The 11,644-nt window shown below is 44.9% G+C and overlaps 1 protein-coding gene across 3 annotated transcripts in view; it reads right to left on the bottom strand.

The window, feature by feature from the left end:
• Positions 1–2,080: 2,080 nt before the first annotated feature.
• EFEMP1 (EGF containing fibulin like extracellular matrix protein 1) overlaps positions 2,081–11,644 on the bottom strand; it is a 91,212-nt gene continuing 81,648 nt past the window's right edge. For all 3 annotated transcript variants that reach the window (XM_019549251.1, XM_019549252.1, XM_019549254.1), the window contains exons 8-11: positions 9,458–9,577; positions 4,782–4,905; positions 4,457–4,652; positions 2,081–3,324 (exon numbers count right to left, since the gene is read on the bottom strand). In XM_019549251.1, the coding sequence (XP_019404796.1) occupies positions 3,166–3,324; positions 4,457–4,652; positions 4,782–4,905; positions 9,458–9,577 (599 nt within the window). In that variant the 3' untranslated portion in view covers positions 2,081–3,165. The remainder of the gene's footprint in view (positions 3,325–4,456; positions 4,653–4,781; positions 4,906–9,457; positions 9,578–11,644) is intronic.

Below are 11,644 nucleotides of genomic sequence, written 5' to 3'. Positions count from 1 at the left end.
GATTGGTTGTCTCAGCACAGAGGCACACAGCGGAGTGCTGCCATGACAGCAGGGGCTGAGGGACCCGATTGGGGGCAGGATGGCTGAGGCCAGCAGTGCTGGCCTCCCACTCTGGCCCTGTTCCTTGGCGCCAGGGGCCGGAGCAGCCCCGAGCCCCAACAATAGTTGGCAGGGAGGGGGAGGGAGAGGCGGCAGTGAAAAGGGGAGGAGGGAGGGAGGAGGAAGGGATGGGAGCGGGAAGGGGAGGAGTGGGGTTGCTGGCGACAGTGCCCCACTGCTAGCTGCTGCAACTGCTGCCACCTGCTGCTGCGACCACCATCTTCCACTTCTCCTCAGCCTTGAGTCCCTACACCATTCCCTGTCTGTGTGTAAGCTCCCCTCCCTCCCACTGTTCCTGGGAGGAGGCAGTGGCAGCAGTGTGGAGTTGAATGGCAGGGGGTATGGGAGGCATATGGGCCTACACCTGAAGTGGCAGGGGGTATGGGGGGGAATCGGACCCAAAACGACAGGGGGAGGGGGGTAGCAGGCCCAGACCCAAAGAGGAGGGTGGGGAAGCTGGACCCCAGCCTGAGGTGGCGAAGTGGTGGTGGTGGGGAGGAACGGACCCAGATCGGGGGGAGGGGGGGGAGGGGGAGATGACAATGCAGGCTTCTGTCCCTGCCTCCCCCCCCAACCCCCACTCCTTTGTTATGTTGGACCAGCAATTGCCTAGTTAGGTTCTATATGTGGAAAATGTATAAATCTAATTATTGGAGGGTTTTCTTAAATTTGTCCCCATCACCACTGCAGCAGGGAAAACAGCGGTATGGGGGCAGGCAGTGGAGAGAAAAGTGGGGGACAGGCAGTAGCGGGGCAGGCAGCAGGCAGGAGGTATGGAGGCAGTGGTGCGGGTTGGGGCCATGCTGCATGCCACAGGCTGGAATAGGGATGGTGCCAGCTGGTACCTAATCAAGGGTTAGGGGTGAGGTAGGGGCATGGGAGGGTGCAGAGGCTGAGCATGGAGGGAAAGACGGGGAATGGTATAGTGGCTCAAGGCTGTGCAGGAAAGAAGTGGCACGGGGGGGAAATCAGGGTAAAGGGAGGCGGAGGCCTGATGTTGCCCAGAATGTAGAGGCAGCAGGGGCGGGAGGCAGACAGCAGCCAGAGCTGCAGCAGCTGCCTATCCCCCTTCCCCCCCAAGTGTACTCCATTCCAAGATGAGGCACTCCTCCCCTCCATGCTGAATGATAATAAATGCCTCATCTTGGAATCAAGTAAATACAATATATGGCAGGCCAAAGGGTCCTGTAGTCAGGAGGATTTCAAAGTACTTTGCTGTACAGGTTTGACTGTGGTTTGACTGATTTCCAGAATAGGAGAGTCACCTTCAGTGTCCTAAGGATTAAAAAGCCATCCGAAGAGAAGTCAGTAATTAACTAATACATTTTGTGGACCACTGACCCAAATTTCCTTAGCCAGTCAGTTTGAAAATTCAAAGCAAGAGGGAGAATAAGGCCAAAAAGTAAAAAGTATTTTTAAAAGATAGTTTGTAGCTATCATGGCAAACTTTAACAGCAGCATTTGTGAAAGGTACTGGATTTAACACCCTCAAATTCTTTTAGGGGTGGATTAAGAATAATTGGGGTCTTGTCCTGAAGTGTCAGGGCCTGAGACAAAACGCCTTCCTGGCTGCTGCACTGCCTTTGCCGGGAATGCTAGCGCTTCTTATTAGTCAGCCTATTCCACAAGCATCTGCTGTGCGCCCTTTGGCAGATAAAGTATTTGCTCAAAGTTAGTGAAAGCATCAGAGCACATTAGAAAACAGGGTCCTGATTCTGGGGTTTGACTAGGCCTGAACTTCTACTGCATTTTAGAGCTGGTTCAATCTACATTTTCTCTGTTCTTTATGACAATACATGGTAGCTTTTAGTTTTATAGAAAACTGAAAAACAAACAAACTTGAGTTACTTTGGGCCAATGTGGTGTAAATTGTAATGCCACTGTAATCAGTGCATCTGTGCTGATTTCTACAGTTAAGGTTCTAGCTCATTTACACTTGTGCATTATACAATACCTTAAAAGACAAATTAACCCTGTATAGGAGAGAGATTTATTTATTAAAAAACTCTGTACATCAAAGTATAAACTATTATATTTTAAACAAGAAATGAAGTTTTACAATATTACAAAACTACATGTAATTAGTTCTTGAATTACTACAAATTTTATGAACACTGTACATAAGACCAAAAATCTGAATGAGAAAAACCAGGAATAGAACCAACTGCTTGAAAATATATGGTATAATTTACTAATGAAGCAAATATTATAAATCCTTAGTATACAACAAAACTGAAAAGTAGCATGTTATTTTTTTCCAGAAATGCAGTAACCTTCTGAACACAAACTATAGGTAGTATTCTCTTAAACAGTGATATTCATACAAAGATATTTTTCAGTATGATGATTTTCCACTGAGTGTTTCATTCTTAGTAGTTTTCCTATCATGTCCCATTTTTCATGGATAAGATAAAATATAACTGTATGGTATATTTAGAAAAATCTGCATAATATCTGGTGCTTAAGGAACACCCAATGCAAAATATACTTTTCTTGCCATGTAAATTTACTACAACCAGATTTGGACCAAAAAACCCTGATCTAGAACATACGTATCTAAAGAAATAGTTCTGTATTGACTGCTCTCCTCTCTCATAAGGCAGTTAAAAAGAAGTAAATTTAACCTGTTAAAATAATCTTTAAATTTGTATAGCATTTAATTTTATATTACTTTTTCGTTTTGAGATTGTCAGTGGAGCTGAATTAGAATTTAAAACTATTATAAACATAGATCACTTTTTTAATTGCTTGAATTACTTGGCTAGGAAAAGAATGTGAACTTTTACAAAAGCGTAAGCATAAATGTCTTGTATAGAAGTGTAATAGGTTTTTAATCCAAGTATGATAAGAGAGGCAAGATTTTAATCTTTATACAGAAAGTGACAATGCTCACATTATAATATGGAACACGTACTAATTTTGAGTTACAGGTGTAATGTGTGGATTACAGATATCATTTACTAAATAAATCTAAAAAAAGCAAAATCTATAAATAAAATAGTAAGTGCTTTCTTTGATAATATTCTTTGGCTGTTTTAGGTGCCAGTGAAGGGTCACTGATGACAGCTAAAATGCAAAAGGTCCCACTATTATTGTTAATCTTAGCACTGAGCTTGCACGATAGTTCAAACTGTTGACTGTCAGCATCTCCAGATCTACAATATGTTCTCTTGGTCCTGACAGTGACTTCACCAATACGAGCATTGCACTTAGCGCACTTGTTTGCTGAAAGAAAAATGACAAAAACAACGTATTTTAATTCATATAATTCAAAACCATCAAGGTTGCTCACATTTGTTACTTCATGAACAATATCAGTATAAATGGGAGTTCCTGGTATTCAGTTCAGGGACTCTAGTGTAGCATTAAAAAAAAAGTTGCTAAGTATAAGGTAAAAAATAGAAGGGGTCCTTGCTTTTAATTGGTATGCTTATTTAAGCAGTTGTAGAGCAACCTGCGAGGCAAAGATTAGAACCTAGGAGCTTATAAATATTTGACAAAAGGGGTACAAAAAATTAAGATACCTTTTCCAAATTTTTGAAAAAAGTGTAATTTTTGACATCTTATTCTATGTGCATCTTTTTTGCCCATACAAAACCAACTTGAAATATTCAAATAATATGTAATTTTAAATTCTATGATTTATTTTCTCAAAATGTTTACAACATTCTTGAAAAATAAAGATATAAAACATAACTTCTGTTTCAGCTGCAACTTATGGTGCTGCTACTGTCCCACTATAATTTTTAGTAATACAAATAGACATCTTAATCTTGCCATGTGGTTCCAGAAGCATGGGCTCAGGCCAAGAACTGACAGTGTGCATGCCTTGATTGTCCTCTGGTTGGAGTTGAGTGTTCCAGAGGTCAGCACGTTAGATCTCAAACTATGGCAGATTTTTTCTTTTTTAAAAGAAAGAAGGGAGAAACACAAACAAAAAAATTATACAAAAATTCCCCTAAGACTTGAAAGCTAAATGATGGTTATCAAAACCAGTTATTCTGGGAAGGGAAGTGAAGGCAGAAGAAGCCTTTCCATAGCCCTCAGTAAATTCTTCCTAATTATAACAGTAGATGTAAACCAAAAATAGTGGTGTTACACAGAAGTAACTGATGTCTGAACTTACCTTGCTGAACAATTTTCCCAAGGTAACTGGATAGAAAGAACCTACCTTGATTCTCAATGTCAGATTGCATTTGCTAACAGTTACTTGACATGGAACGTAGGGAGAGATAGCAAACACGGTACCATTTTTCAGAGAACAGCATTTTACAGCTATGAAAGAGCCAGGGCTTTCTGTATTCACACACTGCCAACCCTCTCCTTCAGCCCTTTTCCCCTTTCCCTGGATACTTACTCTCAGGTAGAACTCTCCATTTTCATTTCCAGACTTAATTCGGAAAGTATTAATAGTATTGGGATAAATAGTGGTTGCCTGGATTTGGAAAATATCAGAGGGCACATTTCTGTCTGAGCGGATACTCATATATTTGTATACAATAGAGTAGGGCAGCTCTCGACAAATGGTGTTTGACACCGGGCAAACACAGCGACTAGAAAACAAACAAACATAGATTAAGCATTGCTGATGTACCAGTTTACAATATTCAGTTGCATTTAGTTGCACTTGGCAAAACTGGCTAGTAAGGATAACCCTAAAAATTGTATGTGGGTTCTCTTACTTCTCAGATGTCAGGATATAGGGTTCTTGACAAGGATTTCTTGGATAACACCGAAATCCACCATGGTAATTCCAGCACATCTCATCCTCTCTGCATTCATTAGTGGTCTCACACTCATTTATATCTAGATGAGAAAGAAAGGAACCAATCAATTTACAGTACACACAGATAGATGGAATGAAAACTTGGTGTTAAGAAAAAACTTAGGAAATGCTTTACTTTATAAAGCAAACAACAATGCTTCTGGTTCTGCACTTCCTTCTCTGTGTAGTCTTCTGAAGCCTTGTGTAAGACAATGGAACAAGGTGCCGAGGGAAACCAAGGTATCTCATCCACTGGAGGTTTATGGGATGGTTAGGAACAGTGAATCCTACATCTGTGCAGGGATTGGGCTAGATCAGAGATTCTCAACCAGGGTAGCATGGTACCCTGGGGTGCTATGAGATTCTTTTAAAGGTGCTCCAGAATATTATTAGTTGGGCAAATGATTCATAAGATAGACCCAGAGATTTCAAATTGGAGTCTACAGGACACGTCTACATGAGATGTATTAATGCATTTGCACATTAGCCTAATGTACTGCACAATATGGGTGCACATCTACACGTGTGCTCCCCTCCTGTGCAGTAAAAATGGATAATTGCAACTATATTTGATACCTGCAAATGCAGGTATCTAGTTTAGCCATGGTTAGTTAATGTGCAGTAATGTATGTGTAGATGTGACCCGGCAATAACTTTAGTGTTGGGTCTGCCCAGCCACTAGGGGGCTAACCTGAGCCCAGCTCCAGCGCTCCGTGCTGGCTGCCTTTCCTGCTTCAGGGCTGGGCTGCTCCCTGGCTGCAGGGTATAAAAGCCTCCATACATTTTGTACCTTGGGGAATTCGCACCAGGGAGTCCGAGGGAGCCTGTTCTGTGTTCAGGAGCCCAGCAGGCCCCATGTGCCCCCCTGGACAGGCTGTCTCTGCCTGGCCTGACCCCTCTGCAGAGCTCCTGCTTGGCCACAAGTAAGTGTTGCAAAGGGCTGCAGCTTGCTGCACCCCTTGCTCAGGCCTGATATTTCCCCAGGACTGCTGGCTGGCTGTCTGGCAGTGGGGCCAGCACCTGTTCCCTGCTGCTGCTCACCTCTAGCAGTGTCTCTTTGCTGCATGGCTCCCAGTCCTTGGCTGTGGCCCTCTGCTGAGTGATCCCGAGTGCTGTCCAGCGCTGGCCACACAGGGACAGCTATGCAGGGGCCAGAGAGTAGGTGCAGGATGAGAATGCCATCCTTTCTGTTGAGCTTTGGCCCGGCCTGCATACGCATGGCTGTGCCAACTGTCTGGGCCCCCAACTGGTTCTAGGAAGAGGCTGTGGTGCTCTGGGGCCATGCCAATATGCAGAGGCAGTTTGCACACGGTGGGTACTTGAATACCCACATTTTATAATGCCCTGTCCGGTGGCATGCATGAGCAAGGGCACTTCCAGTCCATGCAGTAGTTCCGTATTAGGGTCAAGTCCTTGCTGGCACAATGGATAGCTGTAACTGACTACAGTTGTCGGTCTAATCATGCCCACAAGACCATGGCTTTTATGTGGGAGCTGACCCATATTTTGGCACCCCGGGACCCAGGCCACACCTCTGCAAGTGTAACCAAAAGGGCAGCCTGACCAAGCCCTCACCCTGCCCTGACACATCACCAGAGGGGCCCTCAGGCCTTTAGCATGCTGCCCTGTCCTCATACCTGGCTGCTGCATCCATTAGCAGCTCGGGGAGCCCTGGCCAGTGGCTGCCTTGCTCTTCGCAGAGTCTGAGACCCCACCACAAGAAGCGGCTGGCAATGTCACTGCTGGCAGTGCCAGCTCCTCCCCAGGGGACGGGGTCCTGACCAGGCGCTGGCCCACCACCCACCATGGGCCACAGACACCAGGTACAGCCACACACCATCACCGATGGGGAGGCCTGCACCAAGCCATCAGCCTCACCATCCCAGGACATGTGTAAGTCACACACTGGAGGAGGGCCTTCTCACTCCCCACCCTGTCCCTGGTCCCAGCACCTGCCCCTGGCCCTGGCTGCTGCTCCCTGGCCCACCTGCACTCCCCTGGCCCCAGATTTTCAGGGAGGTTAGATCACATTAAAAGTGGCCACCTAATTTAATTTCGTTCACCCAGGTGTGGAGCTAACACTTAGATTGACCTAACTAGAGATCTAAGTGCAAATTATACCAAAGCTCAGGTCTAAAAATGGCTGCCCCTATCTAAGTTAATTGTATCTCCGAGGTAGTCAAACTTGGATTGGGTCAGGCAAGACCAGTCTAATTGAAATTGTACGTTTCCCATCATGGCCCTGTAGCTGGGAAAGCCCAGCTGCTGGCCCCAGCTCCAGGGTTGTGCTTTTCCTACCTGTCCCCTGGCACTGTGCTACTTTTAGCTCCATGACCTCTTTTCCCTTCCCCAGATGGACAACCCCCACCCCCTGAACCCCACATCCTGCAAACCACTCCTGGTGCAGGGAGCCGATCGAAGTAAACTGGAGTGGGCAGAGGGGCAGGTGGGATTGGAGCGGGGCAGGCTTGCTGGGGGAGAGGGTTGTTTATTTGGGGTTGGGGGGGCTAAAAATAGCCCCTGATGTTGGAAGGGGGGTAAGAGAGCCTCCCCCAACCCCCCAAGCCACCTGTGGACCCTTCTTGCACCTCTGTTCCCTCCTACAGACCCCACTTGTCTTCTTAATTCCTCCTGCAGACCCTGCTTGTCCCCTGCATACTTTGTCCCCGATCTTCTTCAGACTCCGCTTGCTCCCTCACTCCCCTAGGCCTTGGGGATTGACTGCAAGGCCTTGACCCTCCTCACTTGCCCCCTGATCCCAATTAACCATAGAATGAGTGGCTGTTTTTAACCTCTAACCTTCCCCTAACTTCACTAAATGTCTGTATGTACCCACAGACTTTCTGCTTTGCTTTCCCATGGCTATGACACCTAGATAAAACTGAGATCCACTGCACTGCGTGACATGACTGTGATTTGCTTTTTTCACTGTGCCAGTACAGCCCCATTGATTTGTATCTTAGTGTTCCAAATAAGAGGTCATCTCAGTCTTGCATGGTTGGTACAGTAATTAATATGCCCATGGTTTCCAGGAACCTAAGATTCTCTTTTTTCTCTTTCCTTGAGTGTAATAACTTTTTTTTTTTAATTCCATCATGACCAAAGAAGTGCCTATTACATGGAGGAAATGCCTCCCCACTCTATATCATCAAAGACAGTAATGGAGATTTTGGTTCTTGGGGGTATATATGCATGCATGGAAACTCTGCCTATACTTGTCCCTAATACTCCCTTTGCAGGAACATGGAAAACTTTTACTCTGCCTCACTGGGGAGGGTGGGGTGCAGTGTACCCCTAAAATTTGCAAAGAGTAGTGCTGGGGGAGTTGCTACATCAAACAGCAAGGTTTTGAGGGGAGTGACTGGGTGTGTGAAGATTTCACCACTACCTCCTCACCCTTCCTGATAAGAGCTGCATGTGTGAACTTGCTTGGGACTCGAGAGTAACTGCCAGGAGGGTTGGGGATGGATAGAGCATAAAAATGCAGATAACAGGTGGCTGGACTACAGGGATGATGAGGATAGGAAGGAAATCATTACTGTGTTTTCTCTGTGGTCAGTGTTAACATTCATGGCTCTTAAAAATAGTAGGACAATTTGATTTCACTAGTATATGAACAATTAACTGAATTTATAGTCCTTGCCAGGGCATACCAAGGATTTCAAAAGAGCTTTTAAAAGTACTAAAAAGTATCCATTATCTTTGAGAAAAAATGAATGGAATAAATTTGAATTTTCTAAATCCAGCTATCCCAGAGGAGATGAATTTAAGGCATTATGCTTCTCCACAACTGAAAAAAGATCTTCAAGATGTTTTATCATACCAAGCTCCCTTTTTTCTTCTTTGTAATTGCTGCTGGGAAGAAAACAGGCAAGACAAACTGCAAGTGGAAAGTATTTTTTTAGGTTGCTTATGGGAAAGAACTGTCACATTAAAGTTTAGCTTAGTTATAATTTCAACTGTGCAGTTACTACTGAGACTGCAAAACAGTGATGGAAATTGTATGTTTAAAGTTCATAATATAAGCTACTCTCCTTGGTGATGGAGAATACCTCACTTCCTTCATTTAACATTTGCCCCTGCAGAGCACTTAGTACTAGATAGAAAAGAAAACTGATTTCAGTGCTGTTGTTGTTTGCACTTCATAAGCACATTGTGGATTTAACATATTTCTACATTTTTTTACACCTGTTTTCTGTTATTGGAGAGAGCAACTGTCTGTCACTTATGGTGTAACTTAGTAACCTTTTAAAACTGTAACAGTTGGTACAAATCCATGTTTACAGACCTAAAACAACTGGCCAGCTTTCATCTCTGAATATTGGGCCCCTTCTTCATGTGCCTGAAAGTGGACGTGATGGCCTAACTTTAGGCACTCTATTTGAAATTTTTTATCTTGGAATCATAAAACTCTCCAGGGAAAAATAAAAATTTAAAAAATGTAACTAATGTAAGTTATGTGATCAGTTATCACACAAGTGTCCAATCTCGCTTACTGTAGTATAAACATCCCTATGGCATGTATTCTTAGTCTTGTTTTAAAAGTAGTCATTAATATTGCAGTAGTTAAAATGTTAAGACTAGTGCACTTACCTTGGCATGTTCTACCTCCTACTACTTGGTATCCTTCAGGGCAGACACATGAGAATTTCCCTGGTTCATTGACACATTGATACTGACATATGTAACTTGAAGTTCTGCATTCATCAACATCTGGAGAGCAAACAGACAGTTGGGTCTTATTGTCTTAAAAATCTACTTTGACAAAGACTACCCATTAATAGAAATAAAATAAACCCAGTCTAAAAAAAAAAATTCTTCAAAATCTGAAATGGATATTACACTTCAGCACCTTAAAGTTGTCTTCAAAAAAAGAAAATTCAACTGGTATTTTTTAGCTATTTCCAAATATGAAACTGTAGTAAAATGCATTTAGGTAAGTAGAGATTATATCAACACAGTTTCAGAATAGGCTTGAGAAAAGAGAGCCGACATATTTTTGTGTTTCAAACATGATCCTTTTTTCCATAAGACATGTATAGATCATTCTGGCGGCTTAGCTCTGGGAGATATTCTACCCTGGTCTGTGTATGTAACTCACAGTGCAGTTAATATGAAACATTCTTAGGAAGATGTTAAAGACCATTTTTTGCCTTCAAACACTGTTTACTACGTCCTATTTTTATCTGGCTTTTGTAACTTTGCAAGTTGATCAATTGATTGCAAGACCATGTTAGGATGAAATGTTATTTAATCATAATTTCATTTTAACTCTATTTAATAATTCCCATTACTGTGAAAAAAGTGAAGTAATAGAATTCAGATGTGGCACAGGACTAGGCTGATGTGCCGGTTTGAGACCTGAGCTCAATTCTTATTCCTGGATGTGGAGTTCTTTGTGTAAAACCTTCCCTGGTTCCCTATTAAGAAAGTAGAGGTGCACTGATGAAGATTGTTTGGGTCAATATCAATGGCCGATTATTAACAAGCCATGTTGACCGATACCAGTCCGATTGTCAATATGCAAGCCTGGCAGCTTGGAGAGAAGCGTCTGGCTGGTAAGTCTGTTGGGGATAAGGGGCATGGTGGGGAGAGTGAGGCCTCTGTCATGAGGGATGGAGTGGGGCTGGGTCAGTGGCAGGCACTGCCCAACTGGGGTGGAGCAAGGCACAGGACAGAACTGAGATTGGCTCATTTGAGAAGGAAGGGCAGCTCCTGCCACTGCATGCACCCCAAGGGAGGCATGGGGGGCATGGGAGGGCACGTGCCTCCTGGATCTGTGCATGGGGCAAGGGTGGGCTGCCTGCTGCGTGCTTGGGGCTGAAGTCAGTGCCAGGCTATTCCTGGTGAGGGGGTTGGGCTGGGACTGTGTTTGGTCTGGATGGCAGGGGCACTGGGAGGGAGGATTTGAGGGGTGGTGCTATGGTGAATTTTAGGGTGGCTGTATCCCACCCTGTAGCCCCCCTCCTAGCACCACCACTGCTTGTCCCAAGTGCAGCCCCAGCCCAACCCCGCCACCAGAAAGAACCCAGAGCCAGCCCCAGCCCACAGTGGGAGCCTGCCCTTGCCCCGTACAAAGATCCCCTCCCTGTGCCACCTGGATGAGCTCCTTGCAGCTCCGTCCCATGCCTCACTCTGCCCTGGCCAGGCAGCACCTGCTCCTGCCCCAGCCCCAGCCCCACTCCCTCTCGCAATGCAGGGGCCTCGATTGGCACCCCCCCACACCCCTTCTCCTCCCCCTCCCGCCCCTTCTGCCCCACAGACTTAAGAGCTGGATGGTGCTCTCCACACTGCCAAGCTGCACTCCTGGCCACATACATGCTGCAGCTGTGCCCATCCTTATGCCATTTATCAGCGATTGCCAATAATGTCAATTTCATTTCTTTTGGTTCCGATATGATATGGACCGATGTATTTGTACACCTCTATAAGAAAGTGGTTAAACTTCAGCTGTCTTCCATATAAGGATGTCTGAGTACTTGAACTTTACCAGACGGTAACCTGGGAGATTATTTACAACATGCTAACTATACATAACCACCAGTGTGCATGCTCTTATTCTGTGCTAAATGCAAGTTTGCTTACCCTCGCAGTGGGCACCTGACTGCACAGTTGATACTTAGAAAACACTAAATGACTGTACAGTCCCAGCGGTGTACGGGTCATTTCTGACCCTACATCGGGGGCAGCAGGGAAGGCCTTATGAGGAGAGGCTACGGGACCTGAACCTGTTCAGCCTCCACAAGAGAAGGCTGAGGGGGGATCTAGTGGCCTGTTACA

This window comes from Crocodylus porosus, unplaced genomic scaffold (genome assembly GCF_001723895.1).
Source record: "Crocodylus porosus isolate Cpor-Errol unplaced genomic scaffold, CroPor_comp1, whole genome shotgun sequence".
NCBI lineage: Eukaryota > Metazoa > Chordata > Crocodylia > Crocodylidae > Crocodylus > Crocodylus porosus.
The sequence above is the reverse complement of the archived record's forward strand: the minus strand, read 5'-3'. Positions and strand labels throughout refer to the sequence as shown.